The following is a 27,653-nucleotide window of genomic DNA, read 5'->3' as shown; positions in this document are numbered from 1 at the left end:
AAACAAAGGTGCAAAGATGTGAAAAGACGTCTACAATAATTTAATTTTAACACATTTCACAACAAAAAAAAAAAAACATTTTAGAAAATGTGTTCCCCCAGAGTATGTGAAAAACTACTCTACCCACAATGCAAAGCGGATTGTAAACAGGAAATGCACATTTCGCCGGTTGCTACGGTTGTGGAGTTAAACGATCAGAAGTTAAACGTTTTTCCATGTAGCTAGTTTATATTTAGCTATATTTTGTTATTATATGTTATTTAATGTGTTAGGCGACTGAATTACTTTGGATATGAATGATGGCTACATGCAACCTTGTAGTAAGTATTAGCTTTAGTGGCGATGTCATCGATTTAACGTTACATTAAGTCAACCGGACAACTTTTTTAATAAGAAACACGATTTATGAAAGAACGAAATAACACAGTGTTTAGGAATATCAGCTTATTTTATACAATCGTACATTGTGTCTTTCACATTAAAGCTCCCTGGTGTAACACAGTGGTTACCAATGGAGACAGGAGACGCCTGACCAGATTTAGCTAGGTTAGCTAGCCGGCTAGCTGCTCTCCCGTTTAACGCTAACAGCAAAGATCTCAACATGGTGAGTCGAAGCGGGGAACATATCAGCATTTTTTACGATTTATCAGAGTTAAATGGTTCCATGTCTTCTATGGATCACTTTGATTTGTGATTTGCTGTGGACCCAGGGGTTACACCAGGTTAATACACTCCAGATGTAAAAAAACGTGAACTAACGTTGTGTTGTGTTTTTGCAGGCTACAAAGCCGAAGGGCAAAACATCTAAAAGTAGGTTCATCCACTCCATTATTATTATTATTATTCACTAAAGAATATCTGTACCGGGATGGAGAGAACATAAAGCAATCTAGGACAAAGTGAAACACAAAGGAATGCTGTAAATAATCCAGTGCTAATAACAATAACCACATAAATATAGCATACAGCTAAAGGATTCACTATATGAGAGCTTCTAGTAGTATAAGCAAACTATACTGTAGAATGTGTACAGAAATTGGCAGTTAATTTGAGTAAATGTGTATCCCCTTGTGATTTCCCAAGGTGCTTTCGAAGACGATTTGCTCGACAGCTTATTCGATGATAAAAGTGAGTGAGAACAGTGCTGCAGTTTTAAGCCAAACTGTATGACCATTATAATGATATCACATATGAAACAGCCAAAGCTCAGTGTGTTTTCTTATTTTGACATTCACCAGAACATTCAGTAAGGGGGAAGGCAAATCGTGGTGGACCACTGAGTCGGTAAGTTAGTAGAAATGAACATGCCTCTTCTAAAATATTAGATATTGTGTCTGTTTGTGAGTTAGAATTTGTTTCTCTCCAGCTCATCTGCTACCGATAACATCTTCAGTATGCTCGCAGAGGAAGTAAAGCAGGATGGTGGGGACACTGAAGTAGGTAGATTGTGGTGTGAAAAGAGACAAAGAGAAATATGTGCATATATTCACTTTTATTTAAGTATTGTTCTTCTTGTTTCTGGCCAAGGACTCGGATGTCTCAGCAGCAGATCCCAATGACATACTGAAGAACATGAAAGTAAGTAGTTATAAACAAACAGGAATCAGGAAAAGGTTCAGTTTTGATTTGTGTGTACGTGGTCACTACTGTTTGTCTTTACCTATGCAGGACATGGATGATATGGATGCTGACCTTTTTGCATCAAAGAAAAAACCTAGTTCAGCTCCTCCACAAACAAAGCCGTTTGGTAATGAGGGGCCAAAGAAAGACTTTGCAGCACTAGAAAATAATGTAAAACCAGAGGGAGCAGGTAATTTTGTGCATAATGTTTTTGCATAGATTCCTTTCTCATTATTAGCTACACGTTATTACTGGCTTTGAAGTTTACATTATTAGAAGCAAGCAGAGAGAAACGTGTCTCTCCCACTTCACTCAGATGAAGCAAGCACAGGAGGGAAGAAGCCAAACTCTGCACCTTCTACGTCTGCAGCACGCAACTACAAGAAGTTCACCTTCTCTGGTGAGTAAGCCCACTTGTTCCATTCTAGATTTGAGGTCAAGCTTTATATAATCTAACAAGAGAAACAAATCTTTCCCTGCCAGAAGTGTGTGTTTACTCTGCTGAATCTGTGTTTTTCTGCTACCTGCTGCAAAAATTCAGAGAGTGGCGATGACAATGAAGGTCTTGGTCAGTCATCTTACACTAAAGGTACAACATGTGTTTGGCCCTGTAGCTGAATGATATTTGTGGGTATTGTTCTGTGCTTTACCATCAACTTTTTAAAAGCCCACATACCCCATTTCCAAAAAGAACGATCTAGACAGACAATATGCTATTAACTGAGTTACTCAAATCAATAAAACTCCTTTAGTATATGTATGTAATCCAGTGTAACAGCATCCCAGTAAATTCTACATTTGTTGAGCTCATTGCCTGAAAGGTTTTTATGTTGTGTTCACCTCTATTTACAAACATAATGAACTATTAGATAAAAAGTGCCATTCAACAATGACATTCCTATTCAGCACCACCACTGATTATTATGATGTTATAAACTGGTGTATTCAATAAACTATCTACACAACCTCACTCTCTGATCTCAAGAATCAGCACAGAAAGAGTACAGAATCTCATTTCCTTTACAGATCTTGATGACCCACTGGCCGACCTGCTTGATGATCTTCTTCCAGATGAAACCAAGACTGAATCTAAAACTAGATTGCAGCAGACTAAACCTGAAAAATCTGTCCAATCCCCACCTGCATCTCCTATTCTAAAGAATAAAACATGTGAGTCTTAAGTTTTTACTTTTCATTTTCCATGCAATCATCAAACACCAAACTTCATGTGTGTTTTATTCTTTGCTCATCAGCTAAAACAACAAAGAAACCAACTGAGCTTAAATTTGATGATGACAAGGACGACCTAATGGATGCACTTGGATTTGACAGTGATAAAAACAATTCAAAGAAAAAAGAGACTTCTCTTTGGTCCAACAAGGAAAGGTAACATCTGTAAGATCTGTTTTCCCTTTAACTGTCTCACTCGTATCGTTGTTCTTATTTATAGTTCTCAAATAATAAATAATTACTTAGTGCCTTTGGGATGCACCTAGAAACAAAGACAAACGTTTTACAGAATCTTGTTCTTTTTTTAATGACTTGATATTTACAAAACATCATTTTTGCCTTCCCTTTGCTTGTTTTTGCAAAAATGGCTAAGCCAAGTATCTCTGTCTGTTTCCTAAAATGACATAAAGTACTGTATGTCTTTGTTTCATTTTCCTGTGTGTGTGGAATCTCAGGAGTGAGGCTCCTCAGAGAGCCCGAACAAGACTAGATGAAATTCTGGAGAGTTTGACTTCACCTCGTCTTCTGGAGCGACCACCCACAGGTGAAAGGAAGGACCAGTCTCAAGAGAAGCAGCAGCAGGAGAAGACAGCTGGTATGAAAGGTAATAGAGTACTCCTGTCTCTTAGCATAAGTATGAGCATGTGCCATTTTAAAAGTATTGAAAGATGAAAGCTAATTTTGTTCACATGTATCAGAGCTACTTTTGGAAGATGACCTCACATTTGGATCCTATCAGCCCACTTTGGGATCCACGCCTGAAGGACGTCAGTCGCGCAGACAGTCTGTCCGGTGTGTGTCTAGTCCAATTATGGTGTTTTTACTGGGGGCTTTTTTTCCTGCCTTGGTAAATTAAACATTTTTTTTCTTATTATCAGATTTTCCACAGAGGATGTCAGTGCCTCAAGCCCAGAGAAGAAATCAAAACCTACCACCCCCACTCCCACTCGACACCGCAGCTCAGCCGACTGGCTAGGCCTCAAGGCAAACAATGATAATGCTCTTCTAGAGGACGATGCCAAAGAGACTAAAACTTCAGCAGAGTCCCCAAAGGCTCCTTCCTCTCCTCTATTGGAGAGAAAGTCCTCCCTGACTAGTAGCCATGCAACAGCTGCTGCAAAGGTGGCAGCAGACACCCCAGCCCCAACTGTTAATATCTCCAAACAAAGCAACACAGAGGCTTCCAAAAGCCAGAAGAAGGATGATGAGGAGAGTGACTGGTTAGCAGGAGCACTGAGCAGGAAGAAGGCTCTGCCTAACTCTGAGGCAAAAACGTCCAAGCAGGAAGACTCTTTTGACCTACGAGAAGACTTCAGTGAACAAGTCACCACACAGGCTCCCAGGGACAGAGAGGACACACTTATGCCTGCCAAGGAAACAAGGTAAGTTGTTTGTTGTGTAAATCCATTAAACTTATTTAAGAGACATTGTTTTGCTATTTATTACTGTCAATTTATTTTGTGCAGTAACACTTTTCTTGCACAACCAAGCCCTGCTGCTAACTCCACCCCGGTCAGAGATGAGAAGCCCAAGCAAGGTATTTAACCCAGTAAAACAACCATGTTTTTTTATAGCCACTGCCCAGCCTCGCAACTCTCCACTTGTACTGTAGAGGCTTCTGACACATGTACAACATGCTGTGACCTTACATGTTCCATATCTAATACCTAACCCTACCTTGTGTCATGACACATTTACCACCCACCACTAGCATTAGCTCTTAATGCTTAAACTGTACTAAGTAGTTTTAGATACAGAGGCACGTTTCACTTTTCCAACAGCCAACGTGAGCATGTCAACATAATTGTTACTCATGTTTATTTTCTTTTCAGTTCCACAGGCAAACCAAACATCCGCTCTTGTCCAGCAACAGGTATTGACGTTTTTCTGTAATGCATTAGTCATCACATAGAAACCATTTAATGAGGCTTTGTTCCATACTTTCTGAAAAGGTGACATTTTCAGCAGACAGCCTGCAGCAGCTGCTACTACAACAGCAGGTAAGAAACTACTTATTTAGATTTATTCAAAATATGACAACAGGTTAATTATTAATCAAGGTTCTTGCCTTGTTTACTCTTTTCCTAAAGATGATGCAGTCACAGTTGCTGGGTCTAGGAGGTGTTGCAGATGCAGGGGCCCTGCAGAGACTCAAAGACAGAGAGCGTCATCTTGGTGATAATGAGGCTTTACAGGCTCGTATCATTCAGCTAGAGGGACAGGTATGTGGATGCCATCACACCTGACACTGCGCTTCATTTATGCCCACTGTGAAGTCTGAAACTTAACATGTTACTATCCAGGTGAAGACACTGCAGCTTGAACGAGACCAGAACCAAATATTACTTGAGAGTCTCCAGCAGCGGCATAAACAGGATATAGAACTCATGGAGAACACACAGAAGTAATTATTTCCCAGAGGTTATCAGATGTAATATTATTAATATGTAAATGTGCAGCACCTGTGTCCACGTTTACCTAATTACCTGCATTCACATGGATTGTGTTAGTCTTTGCCTGACTCACTAGTGTTCCTGTGCACATTCAGGACTCGTGTCAAGCTGCTCGAAGACTCAGCAGCCCAGAGGGACACACGGGCGCGACAGGAGTATGAAGACCTAATGGAACGTCTGGCCACAGTAACGAGATCGGCCGAGCAAGAACGGTCAGAGCTGCAGGCACAGTACCAGCGCAAACTGGCCCAGGCCCAGCAGGACAGAGACCGCGAGGTGGAGAGGCTCAGAGACCTTCAGAGGTAAAACTGAGAAGCCTTTTTTATAGCAACAGAAAAAAAAATGTCAGTAACATTAGCAAGTAAAACATGAACTTTTCTATTCGGTTTAAAAACCTGATTAATGCACAGAATCTGGCTGATGTCAGAAGTCCTGTTTTGGGTTTTGCCAAACTAAGCAGCTCAGTAAACTATTCCCACAAACTAGACTAAAATAGTCTGGTTAGTCCCAGAATAAGCGTTTATTACATTTCATTACATTTTATGATGAATAAAGAATATCTGTATTTTCCTATTTTGCCATAAAGAAAATCTATCTTAGAGATGAAGAAAGACCATGAGGATCAGATCCAAAGACTGAAGAAGTTAAAGGATGAGGAGATTGATGCAGTTACAAGCGCAACGTCTCAGACCAGGTGAGTCATTATCAAGGGACAATATCAGTATGTGTTTGTGTTTTCACTACTGATATTTAAGATTAAGCAGCAAGTCTTGGTGAGGAGTTTTTTATTATCTACTTGTCTTTGTCCAGGTCTCTTACAGTGGTGATTGAGCAGATGGAGCAGTTCTCCTCCCGGCTAGGAGAGATTTCTTCTCAGGTGGAGAGCACACATGAACACACAGCCCATGGCTTAGAGCAGGGGGCACGGCACAGAGACGAGCAGCTTCGAAGTACCTCAGACACACACACACGCACAGTTTGCACAAATAACTTAAGATACAAGTTGTCAAAGGACATAGTTGTATTATATTGAAATTGGGTTAAGGTCATTCTCTAACTGTATATTTCAGTAATGCAGGACCGTCTGGCTCAGCAGCAGAAAGCCATGGCAGATGAGAGAGCTTACCTCAAGGAAATTATTTCCAGGATGGACACTCAGCTCAATGAGCAGCAGAGACAGCTTGAGAAGGTCAGAGTGAAAACAGACCTTAAAATAGGACACCGGCATTTTCTATGTCACAGCACAAATGGAACACATACATTGACTCAACTCAAGACACTAAACTAACACACACACACACACACACTACTGAAATTTCTTTTTGTTTTTTGTTTTGGTATTCCTCAGGAGCGCTGGAAGATGACAGCAGAGCAGGCCAAAGCAGAGTCTATGCAAAGAGCCTTGGAGGAAGAACGGCGCTCTCTAAGCATGCAAATGAACATGGAGAGAGAAGAGCTGGAAAGAGCTAAGGTGAGGATGACAAGGGCAGACAGTAGATAAGAGCTTATTCTGATTCCATGTATCTACCCCTTACCCCTTCTGCCTGTGTGTCTCTCTATCAGAGTGCACTGCTGGAGGAGCAGAAATCAGTAATGCAGCACTGTGCGGAGGAGAGGAGGAAGCTAGCAGCCGAGTGGGCCCACTTCCACACCCAGGAAAGGCAGAGGCATGAGAGGGCTGAACGGGAGGTCAGCAGCCTCCTGGAGAAGAGAGAAGGCTCCATTTTGAGTCTGGCACAGGTGAATCTTCACAGGGACTAATTTTAGTAGCTACTCTTCTTTGGTAAAATGTATTTTCTCCTTTAAGACATAGTACATGCAAAAAAATATATTCTCTTTTTGTGTTGTAGGATCAAGCTGACCTAAAGCTGCGTACAGCAGAGCTAAAACAGAAGGAAAAGACTGTGGCACAGGAGCAAGAATCTTTAGACAGACTAAAAGAAGAACTAGAAAGAGAGAGAGAGAGAATAACCAGCACAGCCCTGAGACTCAAAACACGAGCCCAGGAGGTGGAGGCCTTCAGCAAGGTAAATGAGCCCTTCAGGTGGTGGAGTCAAGTGTGTAATGTTTGATTTTTGACCACACCATGTGCTTCGCAGCTTTCTGCAGAGAAGTATGAGGAAGGGGAACGAGCACTGCAGGAGGCAAAGCGTGTGGAGGCTGAGCATGACGCACGACTCAGAAAAATCCAAATCCAGACGGAGCAGCTGAGACAGCAAGAACAACGAATGGTTCAGGTATGTGTGTGTGCCCATTATGTGAATTACACATACTGTATCCTAACTGAATAGTGGTGTCTAAGATCTGTTTTTGTTCCAGGATCAAATACGGTTAAATCATCTGCAGAAGGAGGCCAACACAAGACACAACCCTCCCATAACACCTTTAACACAAATTATTTCACCTGTTTTAGAAGGTAAATGTCTTTTAAAATGTACATTCAAGTTAAATAATTTAATGTATCTAACAAGATTGCCCCCCCCCCTCAGCAGACTCTGGTTCATCGTTACAAAACCCTGAACTGACAACCCTACATATTGCCCCTCCCTCTTCGTTGCCTAACACACAGGCCATGGCGCTTCAGGCCAGTCTGGCTCTGTGGAAGTACACTGCAGAAAAGGTAACAAGTTGCATTTCAAGAAAGCTAGAGCTTATTGCATTGTATAGTGTTGGACACACAACAGCCCTGACAACTACATTAGTTCACCAGTTAAGACATTTTGTATAACACTTGCATGATTGTCAGTTGTCAAAGAGCAACAGTTAACCAGAGCTGGTCTTGAGTATCCATTATTCCAGTTATATCTTAACCAATACATGAACCTGTTATTTTAAAACATTTAAAAACAACTTGGCAGTAAGATGATGATTAAGAGAATAAAAGATTATTCTTTAGGACTTCAAATCAACACAAAGATTGTTAATGCAGATGTATTTATTGTAAATATTTCAAACAGGCTGTAAGTACAGAAACATGTTGCAGCTCACCTACAATTATCGTTCAACACACTCAAGATACTGTAACAGCTAGCGCCAGTAAATCATCCTAGAAACAATCGTCTTAAAATATTTAACACTAAATAAATAATTTAAGCTTTAAATTTCTATTATCCCAGATAACTTATGTGTCCTCCCCTCCCGCTCATAGGACCGTGAATTCCTCCAAGAAGAACAGATCTTTCTGGAAAACCTGAAGAAGAAATCTTACAGATCATATCTCAACACGGATTGACCAAAGTTTTCTGGACACTCCCAGTGGGACTTGGTACTCTTAACGTGCAGCATACTTGAATCTACCATTATGCTGGAATTTTATATACACTTAGTTTTGTTAAACATTGAGATAAATGCAATAAAATCTACTTGGTTTTATATTTTCCTGTGGTGTCGAGACTCCTGAAAGTCCTGAGATGCTGTGTCCACTTACACTCTAAAATAAAAAAGAAAATAGAATTATACTTTTGACATCTTCACCTACACAATAATATTCTCTTCCTATATCTTAAGTCAAGCCTCAGGTTACCATGACTCCACACACGTGTTCAGACAGGGATAACTTTTATCATCATTGGCTTGACTAACATGTCAGTTTCACATCATTTACCTGCTTCCTGTTATTGAAGCGCCCGTGTTCCTTCCTGTGCTTTCTTGGTTTATGGATATTACATCTGTCTGGAGAGATGATACAGCTCAGCCATTAAATGATACCATAACTGACACCAGAAGCTAAGGTCTGCTAGGATTTCTCAGAACAGCTCTTGCCATCGTCAGTTATCGCATCAGACGGCACTTCCTATGCAGCAGCTTTCATCACTGAATCAATGGCAACTTTGGTGGAAAGCAGTGGTGCAGTACAAACCTGCACAGTGTACCTCTTCTTTAAGGCAATCACTACCACGCAGGACCGAACCAGGAACCTGTAAAGAATAAATTCCTTTAGTAATCATCAGCAGCATGTGGTTTTATACACAACACATCTGTGCTTACACAGCAGTCTGCAGCAGCTCAGATACCATTGGTTTCCACACGTGTAGTTTTTTCAGACAGGGATAACAAACTCATCATATGCACTGCATAGTCTGGAATTAAACAAACTGATTTAAGAGTCAGATTTACCTTCTGTGACGCTGAAAACGCCTAATGTTAGCAAAAAAAGATGAGCTTCCATCCTCCAAAGCTCCCTGTAAAATTAAAATGCATTTTAAACGTTAGATCTGTAGCCATCAGGCATCAAGACAACAATTTAACATTGACTCTTGTGGTCCTACCGCGTTGTTAAACTAATTTAATGTCAAATTAATGCGTGTGATCGAGCTTTAAGTTCCTTAAGATCTGCAACTTCTGCCCCAGCGTGCTCTTCTAACACGTGTTAGCTTAGCTGAAGCTAACACAGCAGCTAACACAGACACGTGTGACACCACCTCTGAACCTCCACACACTAAAGTCTTATTAAATACTCATCAAATCAGTACCTGTTCACGGCGGGTCGTCTACTGCAGATTCCATATTTAGATGCAAATGTGTGAGGACATATAAGAGCAGCATGTTACAGCTCCTCACACCTTCACTGAAGAGACCGAGAAGACCGGAAGTCTCGCGTGATCACGCTTTTATTTGACGGGAACGTCACGTCCCACGTGGTTTCCGAGTGGGCGTGGCTAAGGTTAAACAGTTTTAAACATGAGTTATTATAATTTAACAAAAACAATAAAAAGTAACTGATAAAGGAAGAAAATTAGCATTGATTCAATGTTGAAAGATGTATTAACATCAATGTCACACTGTACGAATACTACATTTTAAGTAAAAGCCCTAAAATAAATATATATAAAAATAAAATAGCAACAAAACATTTTTATTCTCAGCACAATTTGATCCTAGTGTATAAATTCATCATGAGCTATAGAGAAATGCTCCAGAAAAGTGTCTTTTATCCGTAGGTCTATATTAAACATGTAAATGTTAGTTTATGAGTCATTTTCATTATAAATTTATGGATTTTATGGTGAAATGTTGTATAGCTGTAAAAAGTCAGTGACTTGAAGTGAACAAACTAGTTCCACAAGTGTGTCGCTCGTTAAACTGAACTCATCGCTCCGTGATTTTATCTCTAAGCAGCACATGTGTTGTCTTGATTCTTCAGATGGAGCAGTTGGAGTCACCGGCTGCGCGCTCCGCTCCGGCTCCATCACTGCCGTTCCGGTTCCAGTCACTAGGGAGAGACTGTGAACTAGGAAAGCAGCTGTGATCGCACTCAGGAGTCCCACAGCAGGCTGGTACCAACAGAGTACACACCGCTCCGTCATCCGCACACTGGCCTGCGGGACGCGCCGCACTCTGCGCCCGGGATGGAGAAAGACGCTTCTGGACCGGACCCATCCCGCCAGCGGAACGGGTTCGTGGGCGTGCTGTACGGGGAGTTCACCGACAGTCTGAACGACAGGGTCCGGTACTCGGTGAGCTTGACAGAGAGCGCCCTGACCATCAAGAGGATCTCCTCTTCACCCGGCCGGACTAAGGTGGTTTTTGACTTAACCGACTGTGTCGGCTGCCGTGCGTACAGAGGGCCGGACAGCTCGGACGTCGGCGCCTACTTCACAGCCTACTTCTACCCGTTCAAAAGGCGCTGGATGAGCGCCGGAGTGGCCCGGCAGAGAGTGGAGCAGTGCTTTCGGGTCGCGCTGGTCCAGGACCCGCTCGCCAACCTCCAGGAGGCTGAGAGGTGGGCTCACGCCATCAGGGATGCGTCAGCGGTGCAGGCGCCCCGGAGAGACGGTGAGTGTGGGTCTGGTCCTCCTAAAGCCAAAAACAATGTCCACATGCAACTTTGTACCAGTAAAACTGAGAAAATAGAGCAAGACACTGTTTTATAATGAAGAATAACGAACAAAAGCCATGCGCACTGGGTCCACTTGTATTTTTATGGAGCAAAAGTGAGCAACCAGAAGCCACTAAAAGTAGGTTAATCTGTAAGTAGACTGATCTGATTCTTAAGTCCCACATGTAGGTGTATCTTCCTACCGCCAAAAACAGGTTTAGCAAAGAGAGAGAGAGAGGACTCGCACATTCCTTCTGCTCAGTATCCTGCTCTACCTGCCTTGAAACGTGATCTACCTGCCAGCACCAATTACAGTTGCCTCATTCATTCACACAGACCATGCCTGTGTCTTGGAGCCTGCTGGAAATGCACACACACACAAAACAGATCACTTAAGTAGTTAGAATTTCAACTGATCCTCTGTCAGCAGAGTGTAGCCAGTGTTCAGGCTTCATTATCCAGGAAAATTCCCTCTGAGGTTTTATTGTTGATGGCAGGAGAAAGAAACCACATCAAAACAAATGGCTGTTTTTCATCCTACTCTGCAGCAGCTTCATCCAATTAGGCCTCATCATGTGTTGCTCGGTTTAAAATGCAGATTGTCCCCCTCACGTTGCTTTGTCTTCCGATCTCATTAGCTTCTCTGTACTCCACTCTGGTACACAATGTGACTGTAATTAACATAAATACAGTGTGAGAAGTGTTTATGCAGCTAATTAGTCTGATCATTCATTTGGAGGCAAGTGGCAAGTCGTTTGATGATGTTGATTCCGTTTCTATTTAGAGTTTTAGAAATTCTGAATCCACCATGTCGGGTTTGGTCATTTCCTTTTCCTCACAGAGAAATATTTAACTGTTTAAAATATAAATCAGTGCAATCCTGGCCAGTCAGAGCCCTTCAGAGAGGATATTTGACTTGGCAGTGACTAATTTGGAATGTGGGTTGCCAAAGATGGGGGCAAATGTTAGCTGCGGGATGAGGAATGAGGTCGCCCTTCTGGTCGGAGCCTCCAGGTGTACACTGCAAACACAGAGAGACACTGGCCTCTGTGTGTTGAGGAACATCCAGCCTCCCTCTGGTCCACACACAGCAGGACTTTGGGTTTCAGCCCTGCATGCCAGACAGGTAGGCAGATGGTAACCTGAGAGCTAACTGGTCAGCCCCCCGTCACAAGCCTCTCACTGGACTCATCAAAGAGCTCCAGCTTTTCAAACCACACATACTAATCAACCAGCTCCAAATATCAACCGTGTTCCATGTTTTTTCCGCCTTTTTGCTTCGTTTGAACACAGCGGCTCAGTGAGGATGTGATCATATCATTAATTTATAAGCTTGTTTGAGCGTTCCAGATCCAGGACAGCCAATAATTCAGTATTTAGCAGAATATATTATGTGTTTTAAATGAGTCCATTTGTGCTAATAGATGCAGCAGAGTTGCTGCCTCGCCGTAGAGGGTGTATGAAAGTCAGTGTGATTCACTAATCCGCATAGTGTATTTACCCCCTAAGTTAATTGCATGTCATCTCATCTGGCATTGCAGATGGAAAGGTTGGATTAAAAGTGCAATTCAGTGCAAGATTGGTATTTAGGCAGAGAGCTATGACTGTGATGCACTTTCACCAAAGCATGAAGTGAATAAACATAAAGTTAATATGTGTAGAGATGGTTTGTAATGAGGTTTTAACTCTGCTAATTTAGTGTAATTCAGTTTGTGTATTGTTGAAATCCATGGCACCAACAGTCTCACAGGGTTTTTACTCTCACTGTGGGTTCGTTGGACAGAATGAGCCGCTGTGACGACACTATGATACAGGTCTGCACACGTTAAGGGTCTGCTGAAGTATTTCCCCTGCTTAGGAGCTCTACAGTGAGATTGCATGCAAAGCGAGGAGATGATGGTTACTTGCTTTGACGTTTCCTACTAGTGGCTGCCTTCGTTGCTGCTGGCTGTATTCTTATCTGCTGTTCAAACAGCTGGTAGAGGCCAGTTACAGATTTTACATTTATACATCTAACCAACGCGCTTTAATGTTCCAAAGCTTCAAACGCTCCCTCCAAGCTATTGCGCTGCAATCTGCAATGATCTTTACGCGAGCTGTGTGAGCCAGGGAGGCACATTTCAAAAGAAAGGGAGGAAGGAACGGCAGCGTGCTCAGCTCCCACAAAAACAACTGTGTCAGGTGTTTGGCTGTCAGTGTGTGATCTCTCCTCCCTGGGGCCCGGCTGAAGCCGCTGCCGCTCCTTCGCTGAAGCAGACGGGAGCTGAATGCGTCACCGTGTGACCTCTCACCCCACCAGCATCTTAGCCCCTGCGGAGCCTTTGTCTTCTGCTCTGTGACACATGGCTGCGATGGCCTGTCAGCGCCCCCTCCTAGCCTGGTGATGCCTCAGTGCTCTTATATATCATACATCTTCCTCTTCACTCCCCCAAACACTCTCCCAACCCTGGAATGCAGCTTGTTTGCAGACACGTCAGTTCAGTGTGGATATCTTGTTACTCCTGAGTAAGACAGCTTTCACTGAATTGTCCACATTTGTTTCTGCTCCAAGACTTTCATTTTGACAAATCCCACCTGTGCAGCAGTATGTGATACTGAAGGCACAGAACATCTTTTATGCAATTTAGTACCTATATATATATTTTTGATCCACTTGTGACAATGAGAACTAAACTCCTCTGTCAGCTCAGCACTGACACGTTGTCACATTCAGACTGCCTGTTACCTCCCTGCTACGTGTGTGTATTTACCCACTTGTAACTGTGAAATACCCACGTTGCACTTGAAAGTTTGCTTGCGAGTGTGATGGACGGGATGTGCCAGCGGGGTATCTTCATCTTCACATCGCACATATTTCGCATTCACCCTCACAACCTGCATCTGTCACACGCTCGAGGTGCAGACACCTACAGACACGGTCTGGTGAGAATGTCCGGGAAGGCGTCGTGTAAAGAGACAGCACAGCAGAGACAGAGGTCAGTGGATTGAGAAGAACGGAAAAATGATGGACATCACACCACCAAGTGATCAATACAGCTGCAAATAGCTGCATCGACTTCTGGAGTCTCTGTGGTCAGATTCATTGAAAGTATGACATGTTAACCTAGCTTTAGGCCATTTATCAAACATCTACTGATAAGAAACAGCACTGATGCAACAAAATGTGTCATTTATTGCAGTTGTTTCAGCACAGTTGAGACACTATTATCATATTTATTATCATATTTAGTGCATGCTGCTAAAAATGAATGCAGTGTAATACAAAGGATACTCAATAACATCAATGAGGTTCTAGATTATGTTCATTGAAGTGTTTTAGAGAGCAGTCATTTCAGATTTATAGTCATTTTGTAGGATTTTATTGCATAATCCTAACAATAACATTTAATTCTTTATTCCACAAAAGCAGCATTTATTGCAGGTCTATATTATTACACTGGTTCTACAGTGTTTACCTGCCTTTAGTGTAAACTTTTTCTTCTCTTGATGAAGCTGTATTTGTCCAGTGGTTGTGATTTATGACCAAATACCTGCAAAACTGATAAGATTTCTGTCAGTTTTAGATGTATTTTTTTATTTAGCACTAGCATGTCAGCACACCAAACCAGGATTGGGAACATGATGAACTGCTAATGAACACTCATCGTGTTCATTAACATTATCATGGCACATGGTAGTGTTTCATTTAAAGAAACCGTGTGTCTAAATAAAGCCTCAGTTAACGGCTGAGACGGTTGCAGACGCTTAGTTTTGTTTCTGTCTTACTGTTGATGACTTGTTATATTTTTATCCACTGGTTAGATAACACTTATCTAATGTCGTTATCTCCAGTTCTAATCACATATGACCTCCTAATTGGTCAAATGTGTTACAGGTAAATCTTTGGTTCCAAGTCTGGTTGGGTCCTTTTTCTCATGCTATTATTCTTATTTGTAAGTTTGGTTTTATATGTAATTAATGAGATTATAATTATCATAAATGCAGCTGGAAATTGGAAGCTGAGTAAAGTGAAACACATGAAATAATTTTATGCAGTATGAACATACATCTAACAGAATTGCAGCCATTTAATATTCCTTTGCATGGCCTGTTTCAGTGCAACACATCAGAGTAAAGGAACATGTCTTCTTGTATTTAAGGAATAATCATTTCACCTCCTGTAGATTAAAGTTGTTTAGCACACCACACTTGAGTGCGAAATCCAATTATAAAGCTCTTTCGCTGTCAAAAGCCAGTTTCCACTGTATTCTGGAAGTGAGGAGCTTTTGTTTCTGGAAACCACATTGTGCTCCAATAAAAGTAAATAACAATGGAAACCCTGTGTGGGTGAATGGAGGCAGAGGTTGGCACGTGCCTGTGTGATTTTGCACTCTCACCTCACTCTTCCTGGTGGGTTCACACCTCTTTCTCTGAGATATTTTTTGCACTTCCGCCATTTCCCATCATCATAGGCTAAATGAGCGATGGTGGCAGCAGCAGTATCAGTGTCTGCAATCAGCCAAGAAGTAGAAGACTCAGAAGAAAACAAGACATCTGCTATCTCACGGTACATTCCCTGAGTCATGTATATTTGGTTATATTTTAACCCTCCTTCACCCTTTGTACTTTGTGCTCATACCGTACTTAGCCCCATCTGCAGCCAGATAATTACGCTGGAATTTGATACCACATTTATCCACACCACAAAATGGATTTTTGTTTTCTGTCCTTTCTTATTCATTTGATATGGTCTCTGGTGAGTCTGTGTCTGCGTTAAAGGTCAAGGGCATCTGCTGCAAAATCCACCTCCAGAGGGGAAGCTTCTCTCTAAATTGGCTTTTTAAAGGCAACATCCTTTTGGGAGGCAGCAGCCTGACAACCTGATAATCCCACTTAAATATGGATTAGAAAGAATGAGAATTTGAGAGATGGAACAAATAAGTCATTATGCATTAACAAGCTAGCAGTTAATTTGGCAGAAGTGAGGCAGCGATCATACCACTACACTATCCAGCTCACTAAAAAAGCCTTTTGAAGCATTGTGATTATTTGATTTCGTTACCATTTGTCAGTTTTTCCCAAAAACTCAATTGTTTGAGCTGCATGCACAGACGTTATTAAATGAACACTTCTGCCTCTGTGCCACGTAGACACTAGTCCTTAAACATTCCTTGATATATCTGATCAACAGAAAACCTCTTATCTTCGTGCCTCATCTCTGTTGCCACCTTTGCTCACATTTGCCTCTCTCCGTCTGTGTCAGGTGTGGCGTATATGGAGGTGCGTCCGCCGTGCAGAGTGATGATACTGGTGAACCCTCACAGTGGGCGCGGCCAGGCTCTCCAGCTCTTTACTGGCCACATACAGGGCATGCTCACTGAGGCCGCTGTCCCCTACACACTTGTCCTAACAGGTTAGTAGCATTTATAGACATTTATTATTCATGTTTAGATCGTGCCTTTTCTGAAGGACACCTTAATATTCAAACATTCAACTACATTTTTAGTCTTTTCCTGCAGTTGCACTTTGTGTGTGATCAGTAATTCAAGGCCACATGTTCACAGCAAACATAATCACATGCACACCCACGCATCTGCAGACACATGTAAACCCCCCCCCCACCCCAGCTGCTCCTCATTCTGGATGAGCTGCTGGTGACTTTTTTGTGACCTTAAACAACATCATGTGTTGGTTAATGTCATCGGGGGCTCTAAACTCTATGTGACCTCTCCGTAAATACCAAGTGCCGGAGAACAGGCAAAGGCTTTAATGCCAAAAGTTCAGTACACAGTGGCTCATTTACCTCTCAAGTGTTACCCACCCACCCGCCCTCCACTCCACCGCCAACCCTGTTTGACAGGCTCTACAGTTTGACAAGTTCACTGTCTCCTCTAGACGCAGCTTGGCACTTTAGTCTCTGATACAGCTCAAAGTGAGATGGAGTATGACAGCAAAGGTAGAGGAAGGGAAGAGAAACTGTGTTTGTCAGTCTGTTCGTTTGAGAAAGAGTGCTGATGCCCAGGAAAGGTCTTTGGACAACAGCTGATGACAAAAGACCTAAAAGTAATTACTGATGTCGACTTCGGTTGAAGCAGAATGGAGGACAAATAACACAGGTTGCTGAAGGTAGGAGACGCTGATGGTTGCTGATGATGAATGGATTAACTGGCACAACCTCCTTACACAGCACACAGCTCCTTGATGAATGTATCACACAGCCTTTGCCCGAGGACGGACAAGTACCAGTTGAGGAGCCTCTTGTGTCAGCATGTACCTTTTACATACTGTATGAAGCATCCAGTGTACCGATCTTCATCTTTTCCCTGGTTAACCTCAGAGGAAGGCAGCGGAGTGTGACACGAGCAGGAAGATGCTGCATTTAAAGAGAAACAACTGCAATTTACAGCCGACTTTAAGCATGTGTAAGAGGATTGCCTTAACAGAGCCACCATCTCTGCAGCCTAAAGACCAATCACCTCCACCTAAAGCTGCAGACCATTTTAGGCTGATGACCCCTTGAATAAGGCAGTAGCTAGGAAGTAAAGCATCAGCCCCAGCAGGCTCAAACTGCTGAGTCAGCTGTACAGTGCAGTTGCTCCCTCTGCCTCTTGTCTATCAACACAACACTGCATCATCATCCCCAGCCTCTCTAGCAAGTAACAAACAAGAAGCAACAACATGAGGTGCACCGCTGGGAGAGACATGCCCCGGAGAGTGTAGAGGAGACAGGTAGAGGTTAAGAAAAGTTAAATGAAAGTCTAGGACAGATGTTTTATTTCAGTTCCCTCAATCAATACCTGAGCTGCAATGGAAAAAAGATTTCCTACATGATTGGTGTGCATCAATAGTACTATTGATTATAATATAACCTTCTAGCTGTTTGCCATCCTCTCGTCTCTCTCTCTTCCATGCCACTACACCGGGGAGTCTCAGCTGCTGAAGCTGTAGACTTTAATGCTGGCAGGATGAGCCCACAGAGACCCCCTGCAGGGGGACCCACTCAAGGACGCTGCCAATAAAAGTAGGCTAAACAAATAGCTCAGTCCTCCGCCAGCGCATTAACCAACAGTCGCGCGCACACATGCTGAACACTGAATGCACGTACACACACATGCAGATATTTGTCAGTCACAGATGTTTGCAGGCCGGCTAAGCTGCCTTGGAGCTGTTGAGTAGCCGCTGGATGAGCTAATGTGATATGTTTGGCCCGATAAGGAGAAATTGAATCTCTTTTCTGCCTAATCTCCCTGATCCCACCCCAGAGGCTGCCGAGGGGAACGTGTCTCTTTCTCTGTCCTTGTCCATGTTCCTATTTTGTCAGTTTGTCCTACATTTTCTGTTTGGTCTTTTTTATGTTTCCCTGTCATCTGTTTTCTTTTCCAGAGCACAAGAACCATGCACGGGAGCTGGTGAGGAAAGCAGACCTGACAAAGTGGGATGCCCTGGTTATCATGTCTGGAGATGGGCTGCTGTTTGAGGTGCATTGACTGTATCCAGCTTGTTTGTGTCATATTTGTTTCATCAGTCAATCACAGAGGGAAACTACACTATATAACCCAGTTTCTATTCTTAGCACTATTTAGAATAGGCATGTAAAATTTTAATTTGTTGTCAAACTTGTCAAAACATCTTAGTTTCTGTGATTCTAGCACCTAAAATATCTGCAGCCATTGATTCTTATTAATTTTATTTAGATTATTTATTAATTTAACCTTAAAACTGATGATGGTCAATATAAAACACCTCATCCAACAACTGTAGCACTCAATGAAAGACATTTTATCATGGCGTTTAACAACACTTGCTTCTTTCTGTTGAGGACAATTGTCTCAATATGTTTTGTTCTTGGTCATTTAGGTGATAAATGGTCTGATGGAGCGAGAGGACTGGCAGGAGGCCATCCAGACCCCCCTGGGTATTCTACCAGGTGGCTCAGGCAACGCCCTGGCTGCCTCCATCCACCACTACTCACAGTGAGTCAGTTCGTTAATGAGTCATTTAAATGCATGGACTTACAGTGCCATAAAAGAGCAAAGAAGAAACTTCCTCAGCCTAAAAAAAGAACAATTTATCTCCTTTCTGTGTAATTATACCAAAGGCTGACTGGGCACATCATCCCTCAGGAGGGAGGAAGGACAGTGGAACAGATTGGAACTGCTTTGCTGTGCAGCAGGAGGTCATTTCAGGCTGCTGATATCTCTCAAAGGAATGATGTAATGGGTTTAGAAACTCACACATAAAGAGTGATTACAATACTGTCCAGAGTACAGCCAAGGAACTAGTTAACACAGAAGACATGCTTGGTACATCTCCATCTGCTGGTTGGTTACTGGCATAACAGCAACGAAACAAACGGCTTTATTTAAGCTGTAGGTGTCAAAATATTAAGAGCTGCTGGGGAAATTACTGGGTTTAGGTGCAAGGGGAATGAACTGGCCACAGTAGTGCTAGTGTGACTAATGTCATTAGGATCAACATGTCTTACTGTGAGTATGTTAGCATGCAGCATGTGGTGTGCCCCAGTACAGCCTCAAACAAACCTCCTGAATCGAATTGTAGCTAGGAAATACACCTTAATTATGTTCAACTAGTAACTGAATTATGGCAAATCTACTAAATTAGATTTGCATTTGTTGTATAAATGACACATAGTGTTGTAATATGACTGCTCCTAACTCTCCAACCATCCCTCAGGTCACCTCCAGCCTGGAATGAAGAGCTGCTCCTGAGCTGTGGTTTCATGCTGTGCAAAGGTCTGGTCAGCTCCCTGGACCTGGTGTCCATCCACTTGGCCTCTCAGCAGCGTTTGTTCTCCTTTCTTTCCCTGGCCTGGGGCTTTGTGGCTGACGTTGACATCGAGAGTGAAAAGTACCGCCATGTTGGAGCAATTCGTTTCCTGATGGGCACCCTGGTGCGTCTGGCTTCCCTCAGAGTCTATCAGGGCAGGTTAGCATACCTGCCTGTCAGAGAAGCACCAAAACGTCCACAAGGAAGTATCAAGGCTAACCTCGAACCCCCCACACCTCAGCACCCCTCCATGTGTTCCTCCTTCCCCTGCCCGTTCATTCCCAACTCCTCTCCAAACCAAAACTCTCGCCACAAGCACAACAGCACAAACTCCAACCACAACACCATCACCAACTCCTCCAACAACGCTATCACTACCAAGAAACCCGAGACACAGAGTGATGTGAAGCCCGGAGCCCCAGTGGACTCCCTCCTGCCTGGCTTGGATCAGCCGGTCCCAGAGAACTGGACAGTGGTCAAGGAGGAGGACTTTGTTTTGGTCCTGGCTATTTACCAGTCGCACCTGGCTGAGGACTTGTGGACAGTCCCAGGAGCGATGGCAGACGACGGGCTGATTCACCTGTTCTATGTGACAGCTGGAATCTCCCGTCCAGCTCTCCTCCGCCTCTTCCTTGCCATGGAGAAGGGGGCCCACCTGGCATGCGGCTGCCCTCACCTGGTGTATGAGAAGGTGACGGCTCTGCGGCTGGAGCCCATCTCTGCACAAGGCATGATCACTGTGGATGGAGAGATGGTGGAGCACGGGCCTGTTCAGGCTCAAATCCACCCAGGTCTGGCCAGACTCATATGTGGATGAACCTGGATTATCGTAATCTTTTTGTGGCTTTAGAGCTTTCTAGTTTGGCCTTTTCTGCTCAGCGTTTTTTTATGTATGCTGTGTTTTCAGAAGTGCCAAAGACATTTTATCAACCTCTGGAAATTCTTCTATTTTTCTACAGATCCTATTTTTATGGAAATCTCCCCCCGCCCTCGCCATCCCATCTTTCTTTCCGTGTCTGATTCAGGGTCAAAGCCATGGATGCTTGATCTTGCTGCTGGCTGGTCCCATGCAGCTTAGAGAAAGAGCGAAGGATTGTCAAGAATCAGAATCAGAAACACTAGGAATTTGTCTTGATGTCAGGTCTGTGTGTGCACATGAGAGAGTAAGAGATATCTTTATCTTTACGTATGTGTGTGTGCACTCGAGTGTGTGTTATTGTGCATCAGGAGCTTTGGCACATTGTGCTCTCTGCTGCCGGACCTCAGAAGCATGGCACATGTGAAGAGAAGCACATTTTCCTCTCCTGGGACTCAGAAACCACTCCCCTTGTCCCACTGTACTACACCAGGCTGCCAGTCTGCCCCCAGGCCAACAGCCTCACCTCCCCCTCAGCCTGGTAAAGAGGAGCTTACATACCAAGGAGAAATGAGGGGGGATTTGACGTTGACAAATCTTTAATCTTTGTGTTGTTTTGATGAAAAATAATATAAAAAAACAATACCAGATGTAGTCATACTGAGCATTAGCAGTGAGTTTAAACCCTTTGCCTCTTTCTCTGTGTGTAAACAGCTGATAATGCAGAAACCTGGCCAGCTGAGGTTACACCTCCACCACCGGCTGGTCCATTTCCTGTCCTGTCTGTTCTTTTACCCTGATTCATCTGCAGCCATAATCAAACTGTCTGAACTGCGTCCACTCACTCCACTCACACAAATACATACACTCTTACTTTCTTTTCCCCACCCCCCCTCCAATTGCACATAGATCCTCACATACGCACATGTTCCTTTGCATCTCTGCACTCTGCAGCACTTAGTCTGGAGGAGGGGCACGATCTGCACATATGATCCCTTCTTCCCTTGGCATCTTAAGATTGTACTCTCACGCTCTCTCCCTCCTTTGGTTAATGAGCCATCAGCACCTAATGTGTCCTTAGTGTCAAGCTTTACATCTGTGACCATAGAGTTTTCAAAGTTTTTCATCATTCCAAGACGTCTCAGTGAGATTCAAACACGTATGAAACAGGGTAAAGTGAGAAAGAGAGCAGCGCTTCACACTCGGTCAATCAACACTGCATATTGAGAGGCATGCGATCAATGCGAGCTGGAGGGAGTCAAGTGCTCTGCTCCGCTGTGTGGCCTTTTCTCTAGTCGTCAGTGCTCTGTTGATGAGCATTAGTGCACCAGAGCTGAGCAGAGTGCAAATGTTAGCATTATCATCAGTGGCCCCTTGCAGACTCACAACCACACGCACCTTCTCACACGCCAGTTTATTCCAGGTCAGGATGACCGCACTCACACCGTTACACCCACAGGTATGCAGCAGCTGAGAGTCATCACTTGAAGAGCGAGCTGTCTTTCTTGACCTTAAAAACAGTTTTCTCTGATAATAAAAAAGAGACAGTCTGAAGGATGATATCTGATGCAGACTCTAAAAACACAGTCCCCTCTTATGCTAAAAGTGAAAAGCAGTACGGGCTAATGGAGTTCAAAGAAACGCAGGTTATCGGCTTTTTAAGGGTTTGATGAACACATCACTGTCATCCTGCAATATAGTCAATGCAATGAGCTGATGAGTGCAGATTGTTTCCCTGCTGCTTTTCCCGGAGCTGTGAAGGAACCGTGGGTGATTGGATTCTGCTGGAAGAACATTTCCAGTGGAAGTATTGAAACATAATGCAAAAAGAAGGTGAAGTTCTTTAGAGGCTGTACAAAAAATCTTGCAATGTAGTAGAAAGTAAACTGAATCTTAAGTTTCACTTTACACAGCATTACTCATATTTTGCGGTCCCATCCTTTCTGTGAGAGAAAAAAAATGCTGGACATTTTAGGGTGGGGGATACGATCAAAAAGAAATGTAAATATGTGTATTTTATAGCTTCTTCCTATTTGTTATTAAACACAGTTCATTTTATTTTTGTACAGCCCCTAATGAACTGTGATGTACTTGAAGTTTCCATCTTCAATGCTGTGCCGATTATTATTTTTTGGTGTGTGTGTGCCTGTAACTTGATTTCAACAACTACATGTGTGCGACATGCTGTACCGTCTACCATAACTGTACCCTCAATAACATTATTCAGGTGCTTTAAATGCGTTGTCATGTTTTGCAGGAACTGCAGCTGCCCACATGCACTCATCATTGCTAAATGTATGAAGTACATCTAGTAAGAGTAGAGAGAAGCTATGCAAATTGTTAATGCCCTGTCACGGCAGGACTAATGGGTCCCTCTGCTGGATTCATATATCACTCACTGAGCAGCATGAAATGAGGGATTAATCCTAACATATATCTTTTTGTTATGCAATGCAAACTCGTCAAACTGCCACTCCTGCTTTTTGTTTTCTCTATAAAATTAGTACAGATTAAAGGAGACATTCATTTTATGGTGAAAGCCAACATCCAGCTTATTGTAATTTAACGTAAGAGTGCTTTACTTGATAGTGGCATCGAAGCACAGCTGCAGATATTAATCCATGTCAACATCTCGGTGTAGGGCGTGATATATATGGTGATATACTGTTAAACCGTTGTAGTCCACCAACTGCTGCTGTGACTGAAAGCAGTTTTCTTTTATAGAACACAGTGTTAATAATTGTCTTTGTCAATTCTGTGATGGCATTTTATAAATGATTTAAGAATGTTGTGTTACAGAGCTAAAACAATACAAACCTCAACACGTGAAGCCCATTGATCAGTGGTTTTTCTGATTAGTTAACGATCTGAATATGTATGCTTAACTCACAATCTCTTCTTTCTTTCTTCATATTTTATCCTCATTTATCAAAAGCTTGAAATGATAACACGATTTACAGATGAGTGATGGTTTTATTGATTTATGTGGTGATGTATACTGGTTTTTAGTGCAGTAGATCAGGGGATCCATGTGCTAAAGTTGATTGTGTCATATTGTCTGTGATATTAACCGTTTTGTAAATTGTGTGCCACATAATTACAGCTCTTTGCTTTGGAAGTAAGTGGAAATAGGCTTTTCTAGAAAGTGCCTTAGCCTTTACCCATGATAGGAGAAAAAAAGACTCATAAAGTTAGTGAAACGCTGAAGCAGGTCCAGGATCTGATCTGGACAGAGTACAACACCAACACGAACGGTGCGCACAGATTCTCTAGTTTCAGCTAAATAACGTATCAAGCGTGAAGCTTTTTGAAGACGGGTTTGACTGAATCTAAAGGTTTACCATCCATAAACCATTGTTATTACACTCAACAAACTGAGTGCTAACAGTTCATCTCCTTTTATTTTACTGTAATTACAAAACCCCCTTTTATAAAGTAATAAATAAACATATTCATATTGCAAACTGTTTTTTCAATGAGCATTTCTTTTAATATATAGTATTGAGGATGGTTTCATCTGATTATTAATATGCTAATAATATGTTGCAAATATATTTGTCATTTCTCAAAGCTACATTCTCGGATGACTTAGGACCAGCCCCACTCAACTGAAAGGTCAGGGGTCACTGGTAAGTCCTAAAGAAGTAGTAATGTAGCTGTTTGTTTGCAGTGCATTGTGGATACAGATACAGTATCTGTACAGAAAGCAGGCTGTGGTCATTCTTGTGCACCTCATCTCTTCCTCCACCAGATGGAGGAAGAGAATCACTGAAGTCACTCCAAACTTACAACCCTGCCTAGTATATGTGTATCGTCATTATATGTCTGAAGGTGAAGTCTGCAGTTGGACACTGTGTTTATGTAAAGTTCAGTCTACATTCAACTGAATCTGATTAGAAATAAACTGAGGGAGGTTTTCAGCACAGCTGTTGTAGCAGCCTGCACTAGCTCATACTGCACATCAGCTACTGAATATATTGCATTTTACTTGTCTAAAAATCTTTTTGCTCGAAGGCCTGCAGGTGGCACTATAGCCTCATGAGTGTGCATGAGTATTTAATCTAGCAGCTCTGAGCAGTTGTTCAAAGGGGCACGTAGAAGAATTGTTCCACAGGAAGCCACAGATCATTGTTGTGTGTCCTGTTTTTGTCTCAGCTGTGTCGCTCGGCATTCATTGTCACTGACTCCTGACGGCCACGAACACGAGTCACAGCAAAGGTCACATGGAAACTGCTTGTGTCTCATAAATGTAAAATTTTACTGGCCATGTCACTTAACACACGTGCACTAAGTGGCACTAATTATGTGCTCACGCGTAACAGTTGGTCCTTGGTAGAAGTCATATATCATATATCACAAGGTAAAATGTCTGCTGATGCAATCCAACGTTGCAGTTATGCTCTGCGTGGAGGAGTTGATGACAACGTGCGCAGTCATTAAACCCCAGTGAGCGCAGAGCTAAAATGACCCTGATGAGGTCATCACTGACCTTATCACACACTGCACACGTAGTGTCATGGCCATCTGTGATACGGAGCACTAAACCTTTCCTGGTACTCGGCTGAGTCTCTGTTGAAAATGGTCTCAGACATGTGCGAAGGAACCTGTGATGAAGGAAGCTGCGACTCATTCATTCACTGAACAAGAACCAATTCCTTCTTGGAACAGCTTGAATCACAGATAATTATACCGGTACAACATGTTTTCTCCTGTGTCTCTCTGTAAGGTGCATATCTTTGTTAAGGGCTTGAGAATTACTGCTTACCTTCACTACCTTCAACGTGATAACTTACCCACCTTCATCCAGATGTCCTGGATAAATATGCTGAAAACCTATTGTTGATTTTTAAGATTTAGCATCTACCACCAGGTTTCATCTTTGACACGAGGACATGCCAACATTTGTCCAAAGAGTTTGGACAATAACTTGTGAAGAGCACCAACTCGGTGTGTGCAGAGAGAGGCTGAAATTGATTTAGTGAAGTTAATTGTTTTTCAGTTGAGAAATAGAGCCCCATTCAAAGTCTCTCCTTGCACCTTTGTATTTTACTTTCTCTCTCTCTCTCTCTCTGCCTTCCCCTTCCTTTTTCTTAACCTTTTCTGACAGGATTAATTAAATACCACTCCAACAATCAGCTGCATGCCAGAGGAGGGAGTGGGCCCAAGAAAATGGTGTGTGTTTGTGTAACCTTAAGCTTTTTTTTTTTGTTAGTTTGCAGGACCCTCCCTGCTGCTCTGCCTCAACAGATCCACATCCTGGGTCGCTGCCTGTCTCTGTGTCTCTTCTTCATTCTGGTGGTTGGTTGCAGGGCAGCCTGTAGAGTTTGAATGTCCCAGCTGTTAAGAGACTGGCATTGATCCTCCAAATCACTCTAATACAAAACAATAATGACAATGTCATTTCAAAATGTGCCAGTTAGCCCTGAGCTAGTCTCTAGTTGTCAGAACACTCCTCCTCTCCATCTTCTAAAACCAGGTGTGGCCCACTCGTCAAAGTGACAGTGCGACAATATCAGGCTGAGGGCGGTCGTGTCAGTCAAGCTGCAGGGTGCAGGGTGAAAAGATATATGGTCCAGGACACAAAGACCGGGCTGCACCAATAACAGATGGAATGAATCGTGTTTTAATGTATTTGATTCACTTTCAACAGCTTTTACTTTTAGGCTTCTTTGACTTGATTTAATTTGTATAATGGAAAAGGTGAGGGGTCCTCAAAGACACTTAGGGAACAGACTTTTAATGTGAGTCTGCTTTGTTGATCAAAAACTAGTAGTGGAGACTCCATCCAGACATTTAGACGGATGTAGTGCGTTTGATGAAGTATTTAATGTAAAACCTCCCCAGTGCTCTGTATTTTATGTCTAGTGCTAATTAGTGAATATCAGCATATTAACACACTAGACTAAGATGTTAAAAAGGAACTTACACCCTGCTATCATGTTCATAGCTGCATAGCTGTAGACTCTTGGTTTTGGGTTTATTTCCAAACACTATGCATATTTTGGCTTTGGCTAGGTACACGCCCTTTAATTACTTAGACGAAGTTTCACATGATATTTGGTTTCCCAGTTAGAAAAAACAGTCAGTGTTGGGGAGTGTTGTACTACATGCTGCAGTTAAACTAGTACTAAACAAGTACGTTTTGCAGTAGCTTGCTGATACATTCATATTTGTTTCGTGATCTGAGAAGTTGGTGCATGGACTCCAGTTTCTGGAAGCCTGATGGACGTTTCATATTCCTGCACTTTCTAATGAGTACAGGAGCATTTGACTCTTTTGGTTTATGCATTAATCTCACTGAGTAGCTGTAGCTTATCTAGATTTCTCTCATGGGTATATTTGCTAGTTTAACCTCTGCCAGTGTAATGAGTTTTTCTCATTGTCATTGTAGTAGCTACTCACTGAAAACTAATACTGAAAATGTAAACTTAATACTGGAAAACAACTGTGAACTTTTGAAGGCCAAGTGAAATATGTATAGTGTCTGTCACACCCTTACTGGCTGCAGATCTAGCCACATAATTCACCTGGGTGAGGTGCAGCTCAGTGCCACTGCTTTAAAATGCATTGATTTACTACCGCAAAGACTGTTGTTGTTATTTTTTAATTAAAAGCAGAACCCACGCAGATTGTGTATTCGCTCCCAGAGTTTATTCTACAGCCTGTCAGCTGGTATTAAACTGCTCATAGGATTGTGAAAAAATGACATAGGCATACATGAGGTCTATACAGTCAGCGTCTGACTGACGTACATTTAACTCCCCCGAGTGAATCAGACAAACTGCAGCTATAGACAGGTGACGAAACTATTGTACAATTGTGTAACAGGGTGAGCCCTGCAGCTTCTGTAAGCTGCCACCACAAATTTTAAAGCCTTGATTTTCCACCGTTTGAATACACTTTGCAGTGT

General features: G+C 42.6%; 2 protein-coding genes, 1 long non-coding RNA gene and 2 other non-coding genes across 8 annotated transcripts; 2 read left to right on the top strand and 3 right to left on the bottom strand.

Annotated features, from left to right (window-relative positions):
• The first annotated feature begins 155 nt into the window (after window positions 1–155).
• On the top strand, window positions 156–8,677 carry LOC113156282 (fas-binding factor 1 homolog). Of its 4 annotated transcripts, none has more exons than XM_026351339.1 (31): window positions 156–320; window positions 485–604; window positions 780–810; window positions 1,084–1,128; window positions 1,239–1,284; window positions 1,367–1,436; window positions 1,528–1,578; window positions 1,669–1,810; window positions 1,937–2,020; window positions 2,162–2,209; window positions 2,647–2,790; window positions 2,874–3,006; window positions 3,306–3,454; window positions 3,549–3,642; window positions 3,729–4,232; window positions 4,317–4,387; window positions 4,683–4,723; window positions 4,803–4,850; window positions 4,941–5,072; window positions 5,154–5,254; window positions 5,399–5,605; window positions 5,890–5,997; window positions 6,114–6,253; window positions 6,374–6,492; window positions 6,652–6,774; window positions 6,867–7,043; window positions 7,154–7,330; window positions 7,403–7,540; window positions 7,623–7,719; window positions 7,796–7,923; window positions 8,452–8,677. In XM_026351339.1, the coding sequence occupies exons 2-31, from the start codon at window positions 602–604 to the stop codon at window positions 8,533–8,535; spliced, it is 3,435 nt and encodes a 1,144-aa protein (XP_026207124.1). In that variant the 5' UTR covers window positions 156–320; window positions 485–601; the 3' UTR covers window positions 8,536–8,677. The 4 variants fall into 4 exon arrangements, with proteins under 4 accessions (XP_026207124.1, XP_026207116.1, XP_026207133.1 ...); XM_026351331.1 differs by having other exon boundaries at window positions 7,793–7,923; XM_026351348.1 differs by lacking the exon at window positions 2,162–2,209 and having other exon boundaries at window positions 7,793–7,923.
• Window positions 8,224–9,957, bottom strand: LOC113156310. The gene is made up of 5 exons (XR_003298292.1): window positions 9,776–9,957; window positions 9,420–9,484; window positions 9,163–9,220; window positions 8,908–8,975; window positions 8,224–8,733 (listed from the first exon to the last, which is right to left on the bottom strand). It is a non-coding gene; the product is annotated as an uncharacterized LOC113156310 (long non-coding RNA).
• Window positions 8,811–8,880, bottom strand: LOC113163931. Its single transcript, XR_003298952.1, has one exon. It is a non-coding gene; the product is annotated as a small nucleolar RNA R38 (small nucleolar RNA).
• Window positions 9,048–9,121, bottom strand: LOC113163938. Its single transcript, XR_003298953.1, has one exon. It is a non-coding gene; the product is annotated as a small nucleolar RNA SNORD49 (small nucleolar RNA).
• Window positions 9,958–10,099: 142 nt separating the features above from the next.
• Window positions 10,100–24,163, top strand: LOC113156305 (sphingosine kinase 1-like). Its single transcript, XM_026351369.1, has 5 exons — window positions 10,100–11,078; window positions 16,364–16,513; window positions 18,484–18,578; window positions 18,958–19,073; window positions 19,795–24,163. Exons 1-5 carry the CDS (start codon window positions 10,652–10,654, stop codon window positions 20,702–20,704), a joined length of 1,698 nt encoding a protein of 565 aa, XP_026207154.1. The 5' UTR covers window positions 10,100–10,651; the 3' UTR covers window positions 20,705–24,163.
• Window positions 24,164–27,653: the final 3,490 nt, after the last annotated feature.

Source organism: Anabas testudineus, chromosome 8 (assembly GCF_900324465.2).
Source record: "Anabas testudineus chromosome 8, fAnaTes1.2, whole genome shotgun sequence".
Classification (NCBI taxonomy): Eukaryota; Metazoa; Chordata; class Actinopteri; order Anabantiformes; family Anabantidae; genus Anabas; species Anabas testudineus.
This window is presented reverse-complemented; position numbering and strand designations above follow the sequence as displayed.